The sequence below is a fragment of the Gopherus evgoodei genome, chromosome 6 (genome assembly GCF_007399415.2).
Source record: "Gopherus evgoodei ecotype Sinaloan lineage chromosome 6, rGopEvg1_v1.p, whole genome shotgun sequence".
Lineage (NCBI taxonomy): Eukaryota > Metazoa > Chordata > Testudines > Testudinidae > Gopherus > Gopherus evgoodei.
In genome coordinates, this window is record NC_044327.1 from 111,748,762 (window position 1) to 111,773,224 (window position 24,463).

The 24,463-nt window shown below is 41.8% G+C and overlaps 2 protein-coding genes across 5 annotated transcripts in view; both read left to right on the top strand.

Annotated features, from left to right (window-relative positions):
• Positions 1 to 15,303, top strand: part of PRLR (prolactin receptor) — a 253,697-nt gene extending 238,394 nt beyond the window's left edge. For all 4 annotated transcript variants that reach the window (XM_030567215.1, XM_030567212.1, XM_030567214.1 and 1 more), the window contains 6 exons: positions 6,170 to 6,339; positions 8,494 to 8,663; positions 10,259 to 10,400; positions 11,140 to 11,239; positions 12,831 to 12,900; positions 13,705 to 15,303. In XM_030567215.1, the coding sequence (XP_030423075.1) occupies positions 6,170 to 6,339; positions 8,494 to 8,663; positions 10,259 to 10,400; positions 11,140 to 11,239; positions 12,831 to 12,900; positions 13,705 to 14,727 (1,675 nt within the window). In that variant the 3' untranslated portion in view covers positions 14,728 to 15,303. The remainder of the gene's footprint in view (positions 1 to 6,169; positions 6,340 to 8,493; positions 8,664 to 10,258; positions 10,401 to 11,139; positions 11,240 to 12,830; positions 12,901 to 13,704) is intronic.
• Positions 15,304 to 24,264: 8,961 nt separating this feature from the next.
• LOC115653323 (alanine--glyoxylate aminotransferase 2, mitochondrial-like) overlaps positions 24,265 to 24,463 on the top strand; it is a 32,823-nt gene continuing 32,624 nt past the window's right edge. The window contains exon 1 of the mRNA XM_030566456.1: positions 24,265 to 24,369. The gene's annotated coding sequence lies outside the window, so the exon portion shown is untranslated. The remainder of the gene's footprint in view (positions 24,370 to 24,463) is intronic.

Sequence of the window (24,463 nt, forward strand, 5' to 3'; positions counted from 1 at the left end):
GCCGCAAAGGCGGTGTGTCTGCCATAAAAAAAAAATTAAACAATTAAAACGCCAATTGGCCATGCGTTCTGCCCAGGTGGCAAGCCTCACAAAAAATAACTCTGGTAACCCTTATAAGTAATATTGTTTAAAAAAAAGGGGAGGGGCCTACTTAAAAAGCCCACCCTCTGTGCTAAATTGGTAATAAAACAAAACCTGTGCCCGTAAAAAAATATATATATATATTCAGCAAAAAAAGCGAAATCAGCCCAAACAAGCAGGCAGGCAACAAATACAAAAAAGTCAAAAATGGGTTAAAAGCCCTAAGGGGATAGTGGCAAAAGAAAAAAAAAAGGCAGTAAATACAGGCATTAAAAATTCAAATCCCCAAAACAATACTTAAAATAATAAAATCTAAGTTAATAAAGGTATCGTGTTAAAAAACAAGTACGTAATTTTTAAAAATTAATAAAAAGTTAACTCTATAAATGCTCAAAAAAAATCCTAAACAATTAAAGTTTATAAAAATGATCAAAAAAAATTATTGGTTTCTTTGCACCCATTCTAAAAAAAAAAGAAGCCAGGCAAGAAAAAAATCTAATTTAAATCATTAAACTATGAACAATTTAGTCAAATTTGCTTAAAAAAAAAACAAAACAAAAAAACTCTCAAGGGGCGTCTATTAAAACTTAACTGCCCCCAAATGTACATAAATGTAATCTATGTACAGCTATATACAAATTAAAGCAGTGTAAGGGGTGTTCAAAACAATAAAATCAGTTGGTTTTGCTTTTAAATAATACCACTAAAATCCATTTAAAATCTTTCATTCAAAGTTGCAAAACCAAAAAATGTTTTTGGCCAAATACAAATAACTAAAGTATTGTTTGGCTTTGGTATTTAACATTTAACCCTTAAGGGGTAATTCAGTGCTTTACAAAATTTAAAGTGTTTTTAAATAAAAACCAAAGTCGTGGCTGCAGCAGGGCAGTCAAAGCCTAAAAAATAAAATTATAATTTTTTTTTGGTAACAAAGTGGCAATTAAAAGCTGTAGTAAACAAACAAACAAAAAACACAGTGCCTCATTTTCCCCAAAACATGTGCAATGTATATTATAAAAGGGGTAAAAAAAATGCAAAAATATACCATAGTACTTAATTAAAATCCTATTGGGCTCCAAAAAAAAGCCACAATAGCTTGTGTTTTCTTTTTCAAATTTCTGAGTGTTTTAAAAGTAAGAATTAAAAGTTGAAAGTAATCAAAACTCTGGTAAAAGTTAATTGTGTACCTTTTAAAACAAAGTCTCTAAGCTGCTAATGGCTTTAAATACAAAAGCAAGCCAAAAAGCATCTGTAATAATGCGAATTACCTAACTAATAAAGGTAAAAGCCATTAAAACCTGGCCTGCCTATCAAACAAACACAAAAATTATGGGAGTAATTCCTCTGTAATGCCTGCAATCAGCAAGGGTATTTGTTAAAAAAATGTATTTTAAGCAATAATCTGCAACCCCCAAAGGAGTAAACATATGGGGGGGAGGAGGGATGTCTTTCAAAAAAACAAAAAAAGTTAATACTAGCTAAAAAGCAACCCAAAATACCATAAATCTACTGTCACAATAAAAATTGTGTTTTGTGTTCTATGTTTTGTCTTGTGTTGTTTGTCTTGTTGCTAGCACTGTTGTGTATCAAATGCTGCAAAAAACATCCTCAGGTAGCAAACACCATATTACAAAAAAATTGGTTTTAAAGCTAAAATTATAAATACTATAAACCTAACTAACAATAATTAAAAATAAATTAAGCTCTCTGTCCCAGCTACAAAACAGCCTAACACAAAAATAAATAAAAATAAAAAATCATAAAGCTATTGCACATAAAATGTACTAAAAGGCAAATACACCTCTACCTCGCTATAACACAACCCGATATCACACGGGGTCACATACAATGCGGTAAAGCAGTGCTCCCGTGGATCAGTGTGTCAGCTCCCAGCCTGGGTGCTCCACTTCCCGCTGCCGTTGAGTGCGGGGAGGTTGGGGAAAAGAGGCCCCCGTACTTACCTGCGGCGGGAAGCGGAGCGCCGCGGCTGGGAGCTGGTGGAGTGGAGCAAGCTAGGGCCAGGCTGCTCCACTTCCTGCTGCCAGTGAGTGTGGAACCTTTCCCCACCCCCGCCCAGCGACGCAGCTGGGGCTGGGGCAAGGAAAGCGGAGTGGGTTGGGGCCACGTCGCTCTGCTTCCCGCTGCAGGTGAGTGCGGAGAGCGTCCTTTCCCCAATATCCCTGCACTCCCTGGCAGCGGCGGAAGCAGAGCACTGTGGCTGGGAGCTGGCGGAGTGGAGTGAGCTGGGGCCAGGCTGCTCCACTTCCCACTGCTGCCGGTGAGTGCCTGTCAGGGGGCAGGGTGTGTGGATAGGGGTCGGGGCAGTCAGGGGACAGGGAGGAGGGGGTTTGGGTAAGGGCTAGGGTCCTGGGGGTGATTAGGGACGGGGGTTTCTTGAGGGGGCGGTCAGGGGACAAGGAGCAGGGGGGCCAAAGCAAGTTCGATATAATGTGGTCTCACCTATAGTGCGGTAAGATTTTTTGGCTCCGCAGGACCGTGTTATATCAGGGTAAAGGTGTACTTGCTTTGTCCATCTTAAAACACAAAATGTCTCAGGTAATATTAAAAAACACTAAGGTTTTTAAATCACTGTTTAATACTTATCAGTACAAAATAAATGCAGTATAGTAAGTATACTGGCATAGGAAGGGCAAACCCTTTAATTAAAAAAATTATCAAAATTGCACACCACCAGGCTCTAAAAGCAAAAATATAAAAAGTTAGCCCACTCCCCATATTGCACATAAAATCCTTCTGGCTACCCCAAACCTCCCCTAAATCCAATAAAAACAAACCCTGTTCCTCCTGTGGTGGCCTAACCCAAAATAAAAAGCCCTTGAACAAGTAATAGCAATCCCTAATCCCTAAACACAATATTGTTGTTGTAACCTCCTAAACCAGGCAAACAGCATCCACAACAAAAACTAAAAAGGGTTGTAACAAAATAACTAATAATTTAAATGGTTTTCACATGTGCCTCTGTTTCCCCAAATACGTGCATTTGTGTTGTCCCTTTTCTTTCCCTTTGGCTTTGTTAACAAAACAGGGAGTAATAGCAAAAGCCCCCGAACACACCAATTCATTGCAATATAATATTCCTCCGCTTAGCCCCCGTTTTAAAAAAATGGGCCTAAAAAAGCACCTCCACATCTCACCCCCACCCTCACAAGCGGTGGCGGCAGATTTTACCAGCCACCAAATAAAAGGTAGCCACTCAACGCTAAATCCTTCTTAATGCCACTTTAAAAGCTTTAAACATTTATTTGCCTCGAAAATGCTTCCACGTCCTAGCCTTCCTTCCCAATTGTACTGGAGGGGCACCCTCCAACTTCCCCTCCTTACCCAAATATTGTTCCCCCCCACAAAAGGCAAACCCTACTAAGCTCCTTGTGGAATGGGGCTAATTCAGCAGTCAATATTTAAAATATTCAGGAGTGGGCGATAAAAAAACAAGCAGTTAAAACAATTTTAAAAGGCCACGGGGCTGGTCACAAGTGCAAATCTCACCCACCTTACAGTGGCCACCTCCACCCTCAAACATACTGCCAGATTGGCCCTCCACATGCAAAACACCCTGCAAAAATTAATTACAACCATAATTAAGGCTAAAAACCAACTAGCTTAAAATTCTGTGTGCTCCCAAATCCAACAATATTTAACCCAGCAAATTCGTAGCATCCAAATTTGTAGCATCCAATATTTAACCCAGCATTCGTTAGCATCGTAACCCAACTCCATAAAGCCTGGCCCAAAAAAATCCATCTCACTCAAAAATTCCCAAAAAACAATAGCCTTTTCGCTACTCCTAAAAACTCACTAAATAAAAGTACATAGGCATAGCCTGCTCCTTCACGGCCTTTGGCCCCGTAAAAAAAAGTGTGGGACCCCACTATAAAAATCCAACCAGGCCTTTAAAAAGGCTGCCTCTAAAACCGGGTAGTCCATTGCACTGTGTAAAAGGTGGCTCCCCCCAATAACATGACTAAGCGGTATGTGCTAACTGCAGCCCCCAACTATGAGCACATATAAATTGCAAATGGCAACACCTGGCAACTATAACCTATAAAACCCCCTCAAATAATTTGTAAAAAAAGGGCAATGCCAAGCCACTTTTACAAGGTGGGTCAAGGCATGTGCCCCCACTAAGGCACAGCTATTTACCAATACCTCAGTGTGTGTTTAAAAAACCACCAGCCCAAAGTGCCTCTCCACTTGCTGATACAATCTAAAATGCAATTTTTTTTAGTGCATTGGCCCACTGTTATTCAAAGAATTGTTAATGTTTCTAACTATGTTGTGTTTACTTTTTCATAAATCACACTCAATGTTTTCCTGCCATTAATGCACACCCAAAAACAACTAACCTTGTTCCAAACAAATGCCTCCTTTGCAGTGTTGCAGAACACGTTTAATCTAAAAAAAGCTGCCTTTGCCACAGCCTTCCAAATGGGGCATCTATGCCAACAAAAAAATGCGTTACGCTATCTTTCTAATAAAGCCAAAAGCCACTACAGGCTAGTGCACGCAATTGTTGCCGCCCTAACCATTTTATTTGTGCTATATTGCTGTTTATGTAAAAGGTCAGAGAAAGGGTAAAAACCTAAGTGGTGACCCCTCACAACAAAATGTTGATTTGGGGCCGAGGGGGGCTGTCACAACCCAATGGCCGCCGAGGAGGCAAATCAGCGTTGTATGTTGCTAATGCTGTTGCAGGCATTGCAAGGTATTTCAGAAAGGGTTAAAGGTGTGAATGTGGAGTCAGAGGTTCCTTTGCAGGTTACAAAAGGCAAGGAAGGAAGGAAGAAGGGAATGGGTTAACTCGACACTCCAGCTAGGTCCAAAAATAAAACGCTAACTCCAGCCCAAGGCCATGGCACACAACCAACTCTCAGCTGCCTGCCAAAAAAAACGGGGGAGGGGGAGATAAATTCCAACCCCAACCAGCTGTAACAAAAAAAAAAATCAGCTAAACAAAACTGCAGGGGCTGCAAAAACTAGTCAAATAGTAAAGACCAGCAAAAAAAAAAAAAAAAAAAAAAAGAATTTGCGTCCCTAAAGCCGATGTGTTTTTAAACAGTTAAAAAACCCACAAAAGGCTGGTTTCAACTGGTGCAAAAAGCATGGGAAACAAAGGTCCCTAAACAAAACATCTTCCCAAAACTTAAAACCCTCCTAAAAGCTAAAGCAAATTAAAAATTAACAGCAAACCCTAAATGGCCTGTGCCCAAAACAGAACTCTCGTCTACCCTTCCCCCTCTTCTTCTTCTGTTACACCCAGGCTGACCAGCCTTAGGTGTTGTGTGTGTATGTATAAAAATGGGTTAGGGCTCGGGCGTTAACGCTTTTTTCCTTCCTCTAAGTAACATGGAGGCAAACCCATCACTCACCGCTGTTATTTTATTAATAAAGCTCTAAAATTTAGTCATGTTGGTGTGCTCTTCATCTCCACCCCAACAATCCTGCAGCCTCAGCCTAATCACCTAACGCCTCAGGCAAATTTACACCTTCCAGCTCTAGTGTGGACATACCCTCAGTTTGGGAATAGTAATAAATTGATTACTGGGGACACAGAGAGAGGCACAAATTGGATTTTTGAGGGGTAGAGGGCGAAAGACACAGAATAGGTTTTGGGTATGGGGGAGAGATGCACAAAACAGATGTTGAAGGTATATCAGACATACTACATGAATTTGAGGGGGGGAAATGAATGTTTGAATTATTTAGTAGGCTCGTTAAAAGATTTTTCCAAGGCCACTTAGTACCTGGCACTTGGCAGAGGCAGGTGGCATGCGGTGGGACTCACTTTGCTGCTGTTCTGAAAGAAAACCAGATAACCTTCTGCAGCGTTTAGCCAGCTGTACACTCACACACTCAGCTGATAGACCACACCGTTTAGGGGCCGTGGTGTGCAGATCATCTCAGTATCTAGGGCAACTGCACTCTCTTGAATGCTGGGGATGAATGCATTCTTCCCGTCCCCCAGAGCATGAGCGGGTGATATCAAGTCCTAAGTAGTAGTAGTGATAGAAGTAAAATTCACGTGCTTTATTCTGTATATTTCCTGATCACTGTGTTTCTTTAATTTCAGAGACAAATCAATCTATGAATGTCCAGATTACAGAACTGCAGGCCCCAATTCCTGTTACTTTGATAAAAAGCACACCTCACTTTGGGCAATCTATAATATCACCATAAAGGCAACCAATAAGATGGGAAGTAACATCTCTGAGCCTCAGTATGTGGATGTGACTTACATAGGTAAGACATTAAGACTATTTTAAACAGTGGAGCCAGAGGCAAACTGATCCAAAGTGCATGGGCTTTCAGATCCAGTGTTCAGGACCCAGGTAATGTGTAAAAAATATACACCCATGCAATGTGGTATCTAAGGTAAAACTGCTGACAAATGCATATAGCCTCCTGCCAGTGTGCAGAAATAACTTTTAAAATTGCACTGATTTTAATCGATGTTATTTTAACAGCTGGATGAAATTTTTCATACTAAACCTTTTTTCATAGAATCAGAGAAGATTAGGGTTGAAAGAGACATCAGGAGGTCATCTTGTCCAACCCCCTGCTCAAAGCAGAACCAACTCCAACTAAATCATCCTAGCTGGAGCTTTGTCAAGCTGGGCCTTTAAAACCTCTAAGGATGGAGATTCCTTTTTTTCCCCATTTTTCACCCAAAAAATGCAGATTTGGGTTGACCAAAATAATTTGCAAATTCAGGTCAATTTCTACAAATTGTTTTGGTTGGAAAAAATATTTTAAAAGTTGGATGTATCAAAATGGTTTGTTTCAGCATTTCCAAAATGAAATGTTTTGACTTTTAGTTTCAGAAAGTTGTTACATTTCTGAATTTCCTTCGATTTTATTTTGAAAAAAAAAATATTTTTAAAAAACCTCAACATTGAAATAAAACATTTAGTTTGGGGTTGACTTAAACATTTCGGTCAACCCGAAACAAAACTTTTTTTCAACATTTCATTTCACCAAAAAATTCAAACCATTTTCATTTTGGTTGACCCATAACAACTTTTTTTTTTTCATTTGGCAATTGAACAGAAAATTGGTTATTCGGATAGCTCTAGTTGCGTGGTTACATTCCATGCAAGTCTTTGACCATTTTTAAGTTTCTGTTACTTGCTATATTTCCTGAATGCCCCAAAGTGGAAAACAGGACAGAAATGGCATTTGATATTATTTGCATGTCAACACACATACCATATATCACACGTACATGTATCAAATACAGTCCTGGGAAACATCAGTTCAATTCTGCCACTACAGAAGCTGAAGTCAAGTTGATACTCCCTAGATTTGAATATCTGGGGCATGGTCTTATCAATAGAGAGCCCTCTACTCTGGAATTTGCTTTCCCATCAGGTCCAGTAGAGCCTGAGTCAGTTGCTCTTTGGGTCATGGTGTGAGGATCATTCTCTTCTCAGGGTTTTGCCTAAGAGAAGTAACTCTGGGCAAGTATTCAGTTTATTTCATGGATAAGAGTGTGTAAGAGTATATCTGTACTAGAAAAATTTAGTACCGGTTTGCCAGCAGTGATGTAGCTGCCTGGATGCTAGAAACTGTGTAAGTACTACTACTGTAGACATGGCTACAGTATTTTTACCACCATGTCATGAATACTTACTCAGTGCAGGTTTTTGTGGCATATTGGTAAAAATGCCTGAATCTGTCTACACTAGCAGTTTGAAATGATGCAGCTGCAATGCTGCTAATTGTTGCTGGAATCTGCATTCAGTTCTTTCTAGTGTAGACAATGCCTTAATGTTGACACTGGCCAACAACTCGTGTATTATTTTTAAATACTGCATATGCACATGGAGACTGTGCTCTGTTTTTTTCTGAATTTTATGAGAGAGATGTGACTATGTAAAATGTTACCTTCTTAATTACTTAAATCTGCTACTTTTGTGCATTCAGAGATATATCTGCTGACTTTCATGACAATAGATTTTTACTATATTGTACTCCCATTGGCTATGTTGTCTCTTCAAGGTTATGGCGGAGAGAGGTAACAGTAACGCAGCAAACAATAATGCAGCAAAAAAATAATTTTCAGTTTTAATTGTTATCAGTTCATAATATTACAAATCTCAGAATGAACTCAATGCATAAACTACTCTGATCGCTTCGAATTTGTGCATTCATGCTATCATGCATTTCCAAAAGATTATTAATCTCCTTTAGCACAATACCAGAAAGAGCTATAACAAACCTGACAGTTGCAGGTAGCAGATGAATATAAAATACTCCCAATTTAGAATTCTCTACTCACTTTTCTTACACCAGTTGATAGCATTTTACACCCACTCTGCAGAAGTGTAAATGACTTTCCAAGGTGCAAGGCAAAGGTGATTCAAACCCTTTATCTCTGCTCTCTCCTTTTTACAGTTCAGCCAGACCCTCCTGTGAACCTGTCTTTAGAAGTAAAAAAACAAGTAGATGGAAAACCATGTCTGTTGTTGAAATGGTATCCACCTCCACTGGCTGATGTCAAATCTGGGTGGCTTACTCTTGAATATAAGTTGCGACTAAAACCTGAAGAAGGGGACGAATGGGAGGTAAGATTTTGCTTGTTGGTCTTCTCTTTTCAGTTATATTACATCCGTGAATGTAACACACCAGACACCATCAAAAATTCAGCATTACCAAAAGTTGCCCTACAGCGCTGTATGAGAGATCACAGTATTTTCCCACACCTAGAGAAGAAAATAAAGTGGTATCTCAGATACCTCTGTGTGGTAACCAGTGGCAAAAATATTTGACTGTATATTAACTGTAGTATTATCATACTCTTTAAATTGTCAGGCCTAGTTTAACCATGCGCTAGATATGGGTTTGATTGCTGTTGTTCACCACAGTAATCTATTCTAAACCAGACATAAAATTGCTAACAGAAAGCTCAGTAACAGTATGTGGTAAAATTATCTGAAACTATTTCCATCCATGCAAATAATCATTAGATTCCATTGGCAGGCTATATAATGACAATGTATGCACATGCCTTTACCTCTCCCTGTCCTTAAATCTGGGGACATTGTCTTCGGGTTCCAAGCTCACAACATTCTTCTGCCTTCACTACTCACTTGAGCTCCGCTCAGAGTTCATCTTTGGTGCTCCGTCAGCTATTGCTCCTCCAAAATGCTCTCTCTCTTTGTTGGCTTGTGTTGTTCTTCTCAATATCCTCTAAACCCTTTCAAGTTTCACGTTTTCAGCATTCACAATTCAGAATGAATTTTTTTTTAACTGAGTACCCCACATCACTAGAGGACATCCTCTTCCCCATCACCTTCATCATCTGCTGGATCCTTCCTTGTTTTTCGCATTCATAAACCAAAGTAAATAAAACTTGGGAGAACGGGAGATCCAGTCCTGGTGTATTTTCACAATAGTTTCACTTAAACATTGCACTAGAGCTAAAATTCTTTCTCACAGCATTATATTAGAAAACTGAGAAATGACTATATAATAAATGGACCATTATTCAATTCCCATATTGCAGATTCTTATGTTGCTATCTATTTTCAGTACTGTTCATTTTACACTCTCATTACTTTGTCAACTTTCTAAATAGCCTAAAAATTGTGTAGCAAAATGCCTCAGGGATGCAACCCCATGCTCTGGATGTCCCTAAACCTCTGACTACCAGATACTGGGACTGGATGACAGGGGATGAATTGTTCAATAATTGCCTTGTTATGTTCATTTCCTCTGAAGCATCTGGCATTGGCCACTGTCAGAAGACAGGATATTGGCTAGATCGGGGTAGGCAACCTATGGCAGGTGTGCCGAAGGCGGCACGCAAGCTGATTTTCAGCAGCACTCATGCTGCCCCGATCCTGGGCACTGGTTGGGGGGGGGCTCTGCATTTTAATTTAATTTTAAAAGAAGCTTCTTAAACATTTTGAAAATCTTATTTACTTTACATACAACAATAGTCTAGTCATATATTGTAGACTTAGAGAAAGAGACCTTCTAAAAATGTTTAAATGTATTACCGGCACGTGAAACCTTAAATTAGAATGAATAAATGAAGACTTGGCACACCACTTCTGAAAGGTTGCTGACCCCTGGGCTAGATGGACCATTGGTCTGACCCAGTATGGCCATTCTTATGTTCTCAATTTTTATGGGTTTTGTGTCCTTTATTCTTCAGACAATTTTTGTTGGACAACAAACACAATACAAGTTGTTTAGTTTAAATCCAGGAAAGAAATACATTGCACAGGTACACTGCAAACCGGACCATGGAGAATGGAGTGAATGGAGCTCAGAAAGTTATATTCAAATCCCCAGTGGTGAGTTATTTGATTCTCCTTTTATTAATTATTTTTAAATGGAAGTGAATTTAGTACGTTAGTTAGCTGCCCTGCTAGCAGACCTGAAGACTGAAATCCTGTATGACCTACAGGATAGATAAAACATTGCTAAGATAGCAGAAGTGGCAGCTTCCCTACACCATGTTTTCAATTTGCCTCAGCCTTGATTACTTCTGAGTAAGAAGGTGGTTCATTCTCCTTACCCATTTAAGCATTGGCCACTCCACTGAATCTGCCGTAGGTTGCCAACCCCTGGTATAAGGCTTCATGTACTATTAGACATTCTCAAAGCCATCCAGTAGTTGCCCCCTCCCTATAATTTCATTAATTATATTTTACAGGACTTGACAATGAAATGACTAAACTAGTCACAAAAACAGATGTATGCATGGCATAGATGCTGCCCTTACTTTTCTGTCCTGTGTTGGTGTATCTGGCTGTGGCAAAATTTACCCTCATCATGTACTTTTTACTCGTATAGGGTTTTTCTCCTAGGCATTTTATTTCCTGTGCTGTGCCATCAGGTGAAGAACACCTAAATATCAAGCACTAATATGATGCAGTAGATCAGTATGTACTAGAGATGGTCTCGAGCCACAAAACTGAGTTTGGGGGTTAGGACCATTTTAAAGATAGGTGCCATTTGCAACATTTTTATCACCTGCTTTTTAGCTGCTACACTGTATACAATTAAAGCATTCCTGCTTGTATTTTCTAGACATAGAGTTGAAGGATGTGCTTGTCTGGATCTTTGTGGCTGTATTATCATCTGTTATTTGCTTAATCATTATCTGGACGGTGGCTTTGAAAGGCTTTAGGTAAGTTGCTGCCTTAGTGTTTGTATTAAATCTAAAGGATTTAGTTAATTACCTTTAAAAATAAGCTTTTAACATTTGTTTTAATTTTTCATTGTTTTTATGGTCTATTAGAAGCTTATCAAGAAATAATTAGATCCTGAACTGAAGTAAATTTAACTTCACTGGAGCTCGGCCTATTTACATTGACTGAGAATCTAGCCTTGAGTTTAGTTTTTCCTAGTTCATTTGGCAAACGTATTATGGAGTATTCCTACTTCTGTATGCCTTTTATTGTGGCTTTTTGTTTATTTCTCGCACGGTACCACAGCAGCGTGAAGTGCCCAGTGTTAGAAATAGTGCTGCTGCAGCAAAGTGATATGCGTAACTTACATTATTTTTCTAGTGAGGCATAGTGAAATGGTGGCGCTTTTTTTGTTGTTTGGTTGTTTGTTTTCACCATGGAGTCTTTTTTGTTTGTATAGATATTTAGAACCAATCGTACCTATCAGTGCCTGTGCTGGGGCTTTGAAAACCCACATTGTCCCAGGGGGAGTTGTGCTGTGATAAACTTTGGGCAAGTGCCTTGCGTTGTCTCCTCCTATCCCTCCCTGTTCCCTTTGAGGCACTATGGGGGTGTTTGAAGGAAGCATTCCTTGAGCTCCCCCAACTACAGACAGAGATTGCAGTTGTGATTGTGACAGGCTCTTGCATGGGGGAAAGCTCCTTGTGCCCCCCTCTATGTCCTCCCACCCGCTCAGACGCTCGCTAGCCCTTAGAGCTTGAGCCCTCGTCTACACTAAAAACACTTGTTGCTTTAACCGTCACTCAAAGTGTGGCAGTTATACTGACCGAACTCCTGGTGTAGACAGTGCTATGTCAATCGAAGGGCTTCGCCTGTGGACACAGCTAATGCCTCTCGGGCAGGTGGAGTACCTACACCAAGGGGAGAAGCTCTCTCATCAGCATAGGTAGTGTCTTCACTAAGTGCTACAGTTGTGCTGTAAGTGTAGACAAGCCCTCAGAATATTCCCTTGTGAACAGGAACAGTTTAGCAATTGAAAAAGCACACTAGCCTGAGACCTGGACATACTATTTGAAGTTTAAGACTTCTGCCAAAATCACTGATTACAATCAGAGTGAATTTTAATTATTCTGTTCAGTTTCAGTTGAATAGTGCATTTTTTTTCAGTTTCATCACCAAAATGTAGTGTTGCTGTATGGTGTTAGCAGCTGCTGTGTTCCACACTTGAGAGAGATGCATTTCAGCACCAAAATGATGTTGGGTGCTGTACAATTCCAAAGATTTGTAATAATAGAAATAACTGATTCTGACAATGTATATCACTTGTTGTTTATAAGTACCGTAATTAACTTCACCACAGTATTTGCACTATTCCCTTTCCTGTAGAGATACGTAAGGCACTTAAAAATGTTCACTGAGCTATATCTGGCTGACGCTGTCCTGGAAAGGCGTCATACAGTGGGCTGGGGTCTAATAAGAAAGGTATCAAATACATTAGAAATGTTTGAACTGATATCGAAATGGGCTAGCAACTGGGGTTATAGGGTCTGTGCCTTCACTTCTTACGTTCTCTGCCTTTGTTTTTTTCAGTATGGTAGCCTGCATCTTACCACCAGTCCCAGGGCCCAAGATAAAGGGACTTGATACACATCTGCTAGAGGTGGGTATTACTAAAGAATATAGTGGAATTCAGTGCTACACACTTTGCCAAGCTTTTGTAATAATGAACACAATAAAGATGGCATTTGCATTTAATACTGGAACAAGCCTTTACCCTAACTAGGTACTTTATAGCTTGAATTTGTTTGAAGAATAAGTAAAATGCCCAGGTTGATAATATGGACAGGACATGCCTTTAAGCTAGTGCCTTCACTCTGTGTGTGTGTGTGTGTGTGTGCGTGTGTGCGCGGGGTGGGGGGGACGTATATTTGAAGAGGGGGTTTGTACAAGCAGTTACTCTCAGAGGCATTGTGTCTGAAACTATCGTAATGCCTCCTGGTGCACCAGGGCCGCTTAAAGCCTGAGTGACTCGTCAGCTGTTTTTCAATAGAATAAAGTATGTGCTGTCCAGAGGAGATGAGGTGGCTGGCCCATAGTCTTCCATCATCCTGCCCCCCCACACCTCATTGGCTGCCTAGTACCATTGTCATCACTAGATTCCCCTGGTCCTTGTGTGCCATAAGCACAAGTTTTGGGACTATCTAGCCCCTGAACAAGGGGTTCATATGAGGTGCTTGTAGATTCCCACTGTGTTTTGCACCAAAACAAGGTTAGGTTTAGGGTAGCCTTACCCGTATAACTGCACACGTTGCAGCAACTGCAGCATTCAAGCACGTTTTCCATGTTATAGACATAGACTAATCACTGTGGTCTCAGTCAGGGTGGGAGAGAAATACTAATAACAGATAAATCTTACAGTTAGCCACAAATGTGACTGTAATGTATATTGTTGTTATCCTCTCAGATAGGGAAGTCTGACGAGTTTTTGAGCGCTCTGGGTTGCCAAGACTTCCCTCCAACATCAGACTGTGAGGACCTACTGGTAGAATTTCTGGAGGTAGATGACAGTGAGGATCAGCAACTGATGCCAAGTCATGAAAAAGGTCATCCCAATAAAAATATGAAGTCAACACACAAGGAAACAGACAGTGACTCAGGGAGAGGGAGCTGTGACAGCCCTTTCCTGCTCTCTGAGAGGAGCAGGGAGCCCAGAATCCCTCCATCAGCATTGCAAACACCAGATATCAGTGAAATTTCAGAAAATAATGCCAGAAAAAACAGCTGCAAAATTCAGAGCACAGACTTAAAAGGGAAAATACCCTATTTTAGCATTGGTGGTACAAAGTTATCTGCGTGGCCTGAAGCTCAGCTACCTAACAACCAGACTCCTAAATGCTCCTACCACAACATTACGGATGCTTGTAAGATAGCCCTTGGCACCATGAATGGGACTGTTACATCAGTTTTGGGGGGAAATGAAGAAAATCAACAGTCACAATATTCTAAACCCACTGAAACTATCAGGGAGGAAAAGCTGGACAAGCAAGGAGAAGTGGAGAGCTTGCATTCCAAAGCTGACCAAGACAGAATGCAATTGCTGCCCACTGAGAAATCACCTTTTTTGTCTGCTAAACTAATGGATTATGTAGAAATTCACAAAGTCAACCAAGACGGGACGTTAGCTGTATTACCGAAACAGAAAGAAGATAGTGGCAAAACTGAAAACTGTACTGTCCCTGGAACCAGCAAGGAATATGCAAAGGTCTCAAGAGTTGTGGACAACAGCATTCTAGTAATAATACCAGTTTCAAGAGTTCAGACCACACCTATGTTTCAAGAACCTCCAAAGGAATCTGTTCAGAACCTTCAACAAAGTCAAACAGAGAAAAATATGAGCTATTGTTTTACAACTCCAAGTGAGTGCAAAAAAGACACTGGTGGATTAGATTACCTGGATCCAACTTCCTTTATGCACTCCTTTAATTAACTGAAAGTTTGATTATCCTTCTTCAGGTAACACTACACAGTAAATTAAATGCAATTAAAATGGAATGTTCTAGTATGTGGATTACATAGAATTACACTACTAAAGCTCAATTGTAGCTCGCACCTTTCTATGTTTTCTACTAGCTGATTGTAGAACAAATTATTTCATTTTCTAATTGTGATTTATAGATTTATTTTTGTTAATAGTTATGTACAGTAAAACAAAAGTATGTGACATGGTTTCTTGGAAAACCCATACAAACTGGGGTATAATTAATAAAGAGAGAAAGGGGATTTGTAGGTTGATGTAATAGAATAAATAAACCTCAGATCATTAAAATAGTTTTCAATTTAGGGAGAAAGGGCAAGGAAGTTGGATGTTATGTGCTATGGAAAACTAGAATGTAAACAAATTATTGAACTTTGCATTTCTTCTGTTATATGATGAAAACTAGCCAAATATTGCAGGTTCAACAAAGATACAAAATTTGAGGAGATTGGTCAGTACACCATGATTAAGGCTAAGATTTTGTCATGGATATTTTTAATAAAAGTCATGGACAGGTCCTGGACAATAAAGAAAAATTCACAGAAGCCTGTGACCTGTCCATGATTTTTACTAAAAATATCCATGACAAAATGGGGAGCCGAGGAGTCCCGACACCACCCACATGGCTGGGCAGCTCAGAGCTCCAGGGGCCCCCATTGCCTGCAGTGGATCAGAGCTCCCAGGGGCCCCAAGCCATTGCAGGGTGAAGGGACCCTGCAATTCCCAGCCGCTGTGGGCTGAAGTCATAGAGGTCTCTGGAAGTCCAGGATTCCGTGACTTCCACAACCTCCGTGACAAAATCGTAGTCTTACCCATGGTTGTTCATACAGTTCCTAGACCATGTATACTGCTGATGAACTACTATGGCATACAGTGTATTTTTTCTTAATGAATTCTAAACACTGGTATAGGTTTTTCTATTATATATTTTTCTCAATCCTAAAAAAAAAGTTAGTTTTTTGGATGTTGACAATTTCATATATAAAAGATAATCTATTAAAGTAATTGTAGCAAAGTAGTAAATCATTCTCAACATATTTTCCTGCTTCCTTTCAGTATGATGAATAAACTACATCCCACCCATCTCTTAGCCAAATAGAACTGAACAGTGTTCACTTTTATTGAAAGAGAAGAACACTATTTGATAGACTGCCTTATTGTACATAATATAAAAATCTACTTTAGTAAAAGCCCATGAGTTCAACAATGTATTTTTGAAGACTATTTTTCTAAAATAAAATATTTTCTAACTTCCCAGAACTATTTACCTACCTGACAACTTCACTGATTTTTTCTGCTGATGCAGGAAGAGGTGATGAGAAGTGAAGCTATCATTTCAATAGTGAAACACCAAAATAACTAAAGGAGACCTGTAGAAAAATGAAGGATATGAATTTATATTTCTAATAGACTGTAGATGTAATACAATGAATTGAGAATTATGTAGTCCATTTATTTTATCAACTATTCCTGTAAAACTAAGTGGAATGCTAGGTTTTGGGGGCTTTGTCCCTCCCTAAATTGCAGTCTCCTTGATGGCCTGTGGACTGTCACCCCTCTTGGGGTCAGATATACCTAGATTGACATTCTTGCTATTGCTACTGCTTTTGCTATTGCTGCTCATTTTCCATCTTGGAAAATAGTCTTTCCAGCATGACTACAAGTGCCATTTTTTGTTGTGGTTAACAGCTGCATCCATCCCATATATGAGTTACATTGCTCAGGGCTTGTCTACACTTACCAGAGAATCGATGCTGTGGCGATCAATGCATACACGGTTGATTTAGCAGGTCTTCTGGTGGTCGATTTAGTGGGTTTAGTGAAGATCCACTAAATCGACTGCTGATCACTCTTCCGACTCCTGTACTCCACCGGTTCGAGGAAAAGTAAGGGGCTTGCTCTCCCATCAACATTGCATAATGTGGACTCTGCGGTAAGTAGATCTAAACTACATCAATTTGAGTTACACTATTCACATAATTCAAATTGCGTAGCTTAGACGACTTTTTCCTTTAGTGTAGACAAGGCCTCAGAGATGCACGTCATTGAGTATCTGGGATTCTGAAACTGCCTACTTGGTACTTCATAGATTTAGTTTTGAGTCCATGTTTAAAATGTAGCAATGCTGTGAATGCCAGTGTGAATAAATACTGTCCATAAAAGGTAACTAATAAACTTTATGGTAGCTAAAAATGTCTATTTCCTCAGGCTTCTCACATGCCATTGTTTGGGTGCAGGATGGAGGGAGGCTGCAGAATATCTGGACATTTTCTTGCCCATTTCCTGCTTGATGCATCACGTCAACAGGTCTCTTTAAGAAACATATTTATGAATTAAATTGCATATTCTGAATAAAATGCAGGCTAATCAATGTACTTCCCAAGAAGAAAAAAGGGATAGCCCTATGCTTAAAGCAGAACTCTACTCATCCATTTGTGTAAGCCAACCCGCTACAAGTTTGCAGTAAATGTAAGCTAGTCATTTTTCTTTAGAAACATTCTTTAGATTCTGCATTCCATTTTGCACATCCAAAACTATTATACTGACAAAATGACTTGAAGCACAGAAAACTTATTTTTATTAAATGGATCCAAATATTTTTAATTTAAAGGATATAGTACAGAAATAAAATAATGTAATGTACAGAATGTAGATTGCTTGGACACCTCTGATAAAAATAGGTGCTCAGGAATCCTTCATTATTTATAAGTGTATTTGGTAGACAGTGTTTTGAAGGTAACAATAAGTTTGTTCTAATTAAGTTATTAAAATTTAAAATGTTAGTTTTAATAACATCTGCCAGTAATTTCAAGTGTGATCAATATTGTTACTAAAGTCTATCACTTTATGATGGACTTTTCAGTCTTTTTTCAGTGTAAATGCTTTTTTGCACTGATGATGATGCACAATTAAATAGATTCAATAAAACATTTCCTGAGCAAAATTTACAGGTGCAATCATCTAGCTTTCCTCAAATGATTTAGAGATTTCAAATAGAAGGTGTTGGCTTTGGGGTTTTTTTGGAGAGGATTACTTACTCTTCTTTTAGGAATCCCAACATGAGCTGTATAACAAAAGAAAAGGAAAAATTATACATTTTGCCCTTTTCAAAAATTCAAGGCTTTTTTTTTTTTTTTTTTTTACTATTGGTACACCCTGCAAATCAAGGGCTCAGTCATGCAATGCCACACAGCCAAAACCCAACATGATTAATGGTGGGTTTTGTGCAAAATCAGCACAGTATCAGGTCTCATACTCTGAAAACCAGATTCCAAAACATTTAGAATAGTCTATGGTGAATCCAGTTTGATCTAAAAAACCAACAACTATAAATTAGATAGAATGTAGGGAAGCAACATGGTCTAGAGCAGAGGTTCCCAAACTGTGGTCAATCTACCACTGGTAGTCAGCAGATCCTTGAATCCAGCTACTTCTATAGGTGTCCAAGTTCACCACTGCAAAGAAGAGCCTGGAGCCGTGTAAAAGTAGCTGGGAAAATGAGAATCCAGCCTCGCTTCTTCTATTTTGGTGTACTGCTCCATTGGCCCACAGAAAGGAGGAGTGGCAAAGAGGAAGAGCCACACAAAAAGCACAACCTTAACAAAAGTAGCATTTCTTAACTTTGCAACATGAGACAGGCATGCCAGTCACCTGACTACACAGTCTCTGGTTATAACTGAAGGATCAAATACTGGTTCCAGCAGCATTCAATTTGGACAGCTCTCAGCACAGCACCAAAACAATAGAAATACTAGATAGACTAGACAGAGTGAGCCCACAGGTGTTCTGTGGCCTGGCCAGCCCCCATAGCTGCAGAGGTATTCACACATCCTGAGGACAAAGCACACTTTTTCAGAGGCAAACATAACACTTATGCCACTTTTCCCTCTTCCTGGGGTTAAGTCACAGACTACGGCCCTGCCAATTGCCATACAGCATATGGCAATGCAGTGGTGGGCCATAACATTGGAGCAGGCATTGCATGTGCACAGCTCCTCTCCAACATGCCCATGGCATGGGCAGGGGCCTCTCAGTTTTGTTCTCAAAGAGTAAAGCTGAATGCGGGTTAAGCTGAACAAGTGGAACATTATTAAACCTTATGCACTGCTCTGTCCTGGTGGCTGAATTGCTTCCCTTCCAGCATAACTCCTGAGTATCCTGTTCCACTGCTGTCCTGTAAATAAAAATACCGCCAGAGAACATGGGATCTCTGATTCCAGCACCACTAATCATGATACTGGGGAAATAACTGAATAGGACCTTATCACCCAAAGACAGTCTCCTGACTGACATCTCCAAGTTATCAGCACATTGACCGGAAGATCATCCCTGGTGTTCAGAGCGAGACAGGGAGGGAGTTCACTTAAAAATTCCCTCCAGTATCCTTTTTACAAACTAAATACAATGTTATAAGGCTGAAGAATTGATTCCAGTCTCCTTTTCTCCTCCCTAACCCTGTTGGATCCATCTGAGAGTTACTGCCGTCTTGAGTATAGAGTAAATCCCACATTCATAACAAGCAGCTAACATAAAGATATATGAATGGCTGCACAGAGGAACAGGGAACCTGTCCTCCAAGCAACTCTGTGACTTCTGATCACCATAGAGCAGGGTTCCTGTTATGCACCATGCCTGACCTTTTCTTCAGATCAATCAACCTAGTTCACAGCTGTCCTATAGTTTAGGACTAATGCACTCTAGGCCATGTAATCAGGAGCTGGGCAACAGGACATTAATTTTACCACAGTAGCATCCTATATTTGTTCCGAATTTAAATGAAAAGGTGATAAATAAAACAAGGATTATTAAAGCTATGAAATTAAATGCAAACTGACAGGGAAATGAAATTATGGTAAGTAGTGTATTGAAACATTTATTTCTTGAAGAAAATGAATTGATGGATTGGTCGGATTACGGTGTAAGCAATAAAATCCATGGGCAAGAGGGGAATCATGGAGCACAATTATTGTACCAATTCAAGCTGTCCAAAAGCTTGCCCCATTCGCATTCCACAGGTCAGCTCCATTTTCGGAGGCCTACTCTAAGGGGTGGCTCAGGAACACATTCCATATACTGTGTTTTAGTGTGTATCCCCCCACTTCTCCCCTTCTATGCACTCACTCTCTCAGATACCGTGCTCCTGCTATAACTAGCTTCTACACACACCTGTGCAAGAGATGGATTGTGCTAGTATTCCCCTCCCTGCCTCCTCCCAAGCCAACCAGGGAGCAGTGAGGCCCAGAATTTGACCTTAAAGATTCTTCTCCCTATTGTTGTCCCTTTCCAGTCTCCCTTATTGTAACTAAATAGGCTTGAAATTATCTTCCACTTTACTGTTTGTAAAGATGTCATCTTTCTTTTCTTTATAGTGCCCTCATTTTTTTCTACTCCACCACAAGGTGTTACATACAGATCACTGCACCCAATTCTGTAAAACCTTTTTCCTGTCAAATATTTTGGGGTACACCTTGTAGCTATTTCAGATATATATATAACTGTATTTTATAAAAAACAAAAGTCTCCTTGTACTTCATCATGGTGACCTAAAATGTTCCTGGCAAAAACAAGTTTGGCCAAAAAATAACTGTCAGGGTCAGCGTGACATAGTGTCAGGGATGGTCTAGATAATACTTAGTCCTGCCATGAGTGCAGGGGACTGGTCTAGATGACCTCTTGTGGGCCCTTCTAGTCCTATGAGTCTATGATTCTATGCTGTGTCAGGTTTGAGCAATTTACAACCAAATGAAAGTAAAGATCAATTCTAAAACACTGGGAACAAGGAGCTCCCCCTATTCATGATTTGTTCTGTTAAAATCTATGATTTTTTTTTACCCAGTACATGATTACAGGATAAAAGTATTTCTTGTTTTAATTTGTGTATGATTGTTTCTATTGTTGCCTGTTAGAATTCTTGGAATAAAAGGTTGTGTAATACAACTGTAGTGTGAATAACTTCTTTCACACAAATTACGCACTACAAAATACTCCACAGTGTTAAATATATAATGTATATTGTGTTCAGGTATCTTTAAAAAAAAAAAAGCTTCAGCTGTATTATACTATGATCTTGTCTGTGTGAAGTGGATATGGGAGTACATGGGGAAAAGTGGTTACACTGCAACAGATCCTTCTGAGAAACATTAAAGACTTGTACATTTGTCTGAGTTGGGGAAAAAAAGGGAGCTTTTCCTTCACAAAAGCTGGCCTATCTGCACTAACTAGACTGTCCAGTCAAATCTTTATCTAATCAAAGAGTATTATAGGTTTTGTTTCACTAAAATATGTTAAAATTTAGTATGCCAAACCCAATCCTGTGAGGTCCTGTATGCCTTCAGCTCCTGCTCTTAGCCAGAGGCACTCAACGGCTTGTAAGAGTGTGCCCTACTTCAAGGGACAATTCCTTTCAACATTTGTGCAAACAGTGCTGCAGCTCTTAGCATTCTGTCATTCATACATGCGTACCCAGTATTACTCAACACAAACATTCAAAAAAACCATGAGTCAGGGCCACCCAAAAATCACGAGACTGTTCAAATTTTACAAAGTTATACATTTGGCCACCTTTATTTGCCTTGTGGCTTTTGAGCCTTTAAGGTTTGCACATTAAGCTTTTCTCTGTAACACAGGCTAGAACAGAGGTGAGCAAACTACACCCACGGGCTATATCTGGCCCGCGGGACCATCCTGCCCGGCCCCTGAGCTCCAGACCTGGGAGGCTAGCCCCCGGCCCCTTCCCTGCAGCCCCCCCCCCCCTTCCCTGCAGCCTCAGCTCACTCGCTCCGCTGCCGGTGCAATGCTCTAGGCAGTGGGGCTGTGAGCTCCTGGGGCAGTGCAGCTGCAGAGCCCGGACTGACCCGGTGCCCTGTAATGCATAGTGGCAGCAGCGTGGCCTGACTCCATCCGGGCAGCCTGGCTGTAGCACTGCCAGCAACCGGTGCTCCAGGCAGCACGGTAAGGGGGCAGGGAGCAGGAGGGGTTGGATAGAGGGCTGGAGAGTTTGGGGTGGTGGTCAGGGGATGGGGGTGTGGATAGTGGTGGGGGAAGAACAGGGGGTTGAATGGGGGCAGCAGTCCAAGGGGGCAGTCAGGAAGGGGGGGTGTTGGATGGGGCAGGAGGGGACAGTCAGGGGCAGGGGTTCTGGGGCAGTCTGGGGATAGGGAGAAGGGGTGGTTGGATTGGGCAGGGGTCCCAGGGGGGCTGTCAGGAATGAGGAGACGTTGGATGGGGCGACGGGGGTCTGGGGGCAGTCAGGGGACAGGGAGCGGGGGTGTGTGGATGGGCAGGGTCCCAGAGAGGCTGTCAGGGAACAGGGGGGGTTGGATGGGGCAGGAGTTGGGGGGGGCAGATAGGAGATGGGGTGGAAAAGTTAGGATACAGGAGGGAGATTTGGGGGAATGGGATGGGACTGCCTGATGCACTTTGTAACGTCTCCCTTTATTTCCTTTTGTCTATTTTCATTCACTTGGCCTATTTTGCAAAAACAGTACTTCTGCTGCAAAGATGTGTGTGGTCTCTATATGTTTTCACTTTGGAACCAACTTTGACTGGAAATTACCCCTGTGGGGCAGAATGCTCACCCCAAACCAAGCACCGTTTCTGACCGGATTGCTGGCAGCATTTCTGAACGTTGTGTGAGTAGTTTGCCCACCTCTAGAAGGGGCTAGGGACATAGGCGGTGAGTTATATGGGCATGAGGTACCCGTGCTCCACCAATATTCAGGAACACAGGCCCAGCTCCACCAATGTTTGTGCTTATATTTTCAGAGCCATCCCGTCCATTTTCAGGCAACCAACCCAGGCCCCGTGCTTTGGGGAGCCCTGCACTTCAGGGGGACACAGGGTCCAGGATAGCCAGGAAGGTTAGTGGGGGGCCTGGCACTGGCAGCAGCAAGCAACTCTGCCCCAGCTTGCCCCTCTCTACCATACCCACTCCCACTCCACCCCTTCCCCCATGCCCCCCCACCTCTTTCCAGCTTCTGTCCCCTCCCCTGAACGACATCCAGAGCTGGCGGAATCAAAATCACAGTCTGCCTGTGTATGGGCCTTCTTTCACTAGGATAGTTTGACACCTTGTTCTTAGGCTAAGGCCTTTGGCTAAACAGCAGGGGCAGCCATAAGATGGGAAGCGACCAGTCACATCCTCACATCCCAAACCAGTCACATTGAAATAAGGTGGTATTGGGCTGTTAGGCAGTATCAGGACAGGATCGTCTTCCTATCATGGATCTTAAGATGTACATACTGTCTGGCAAGAAATCACTTACCGATTGTGATTGTGAAACCCTCATTTCTGTATGTTTTATCTTTATGGCCCCCATTTTTCTATTGTTAATCTGTCTGGTTCTCTAACTGTTTCTGTCTGCTGTATAATTAATTTTTCTAGGTGTAAGTTAATTAGGGTAGTGGGATATAATTGGTTAGAGAATTGTGTTACAATATGTTAGGACTGGTTAGTTAAATTTCAGTAAAATGACTGGTTAAGGTATAGCTGAGAATATTACTATATAAACTGGGGTCAAACAGGAATGGGGGGGAAATTGGAATCATTTTGCTAAGGGAGGGGAATGGGAACAGGGAACAGGAAACAGGGACACAGGCAAGGCTCTGCGGCCTCAAAGCTGGGAAGCGGGACGCGAGGTAAACACTCTGCGGCGTCAGAGCTGGGACGCGGGGTAAAGGCTTTGCAGCATTGGAGCCGGGAAGGGGGAAGCGGGGTGAACACTCTGCTGCGTCGGAGCCAGGAAGGGGGACGTGGGGCAAACGCTCTGTAGCATCGGAGCTGGGAAGGGGGACACTGGGTAAATGTTCTGTGGCGTCGGAGCCAGGAAGGGGGACGTGGGCTGAATGCTCTGCGACATCGGAGCCGGGAAGGGGGACGTGGGGTAAACGCTCTGCCGCATTGGAGCTGAGAAGGGGGACGCAGGGTGAATGCTCTGCAGCGTTGGAGCTGGGAAGAGGGACATGGGGGGAAAGCTCTGCAGCATCAGAGCTGAGAAGGGAGACGCAGGGTAAACGCTCTGCAGAGTCAGAGCCAGGAAGGAGGATGCTGGGTAAACGCTCTGTGGCCTCAGAGCTGGGAAGGGGGACGCTGGGTAAACGCTCTGCGGAGTCAGACCCAGGAAGGGGGATGATGGGTAAATGCTCTGCGGAATCAGAGCCAGGAAGGGGGATGTGGGGTGAACGCTTTGCGGTGTCGGAGCCGGGAAGGGGGATGCTGGGTAAATGCTCTGCCGCGTCGGAGCCAGGAAGGGGGACACTGGGGAACAGACTCTATTGGCCTATAGAGATAAGCCCAACTGGTGTGAAGGGCTTCAAAATATGCTTGCTTGGAAACTAACCCCAATAAACATCACATTGTCTGCGCTTCAGCCTGCTGGTCCCTTGCTGTCTGCGTGCCAGGACCCAGGGAAGCGGGAGGGCTGAGGGAAAGCCTCTAACAGTGGGCAGTGAGGGGAGAGGGCCTGGACTGTTTTGATGGAGGGGTGTGGGAGCGGGTTCAGACAGATTGTAATGGAGAAGGCAAGAGGAGTGGGCAGTGGGGTGGGGAAGGGAAAGTGGAGGCAGGAGCAGATCGGTGGCACAGAGGGGCAGGAGGTGGGCTGAAGGGCTATGAAGTGGGGGCGGGAGCAGAGGGACAGGTAGATGGAGGAAACGGGCTGGTGGTGGGGACAGAGGCGCTAGGAAATGA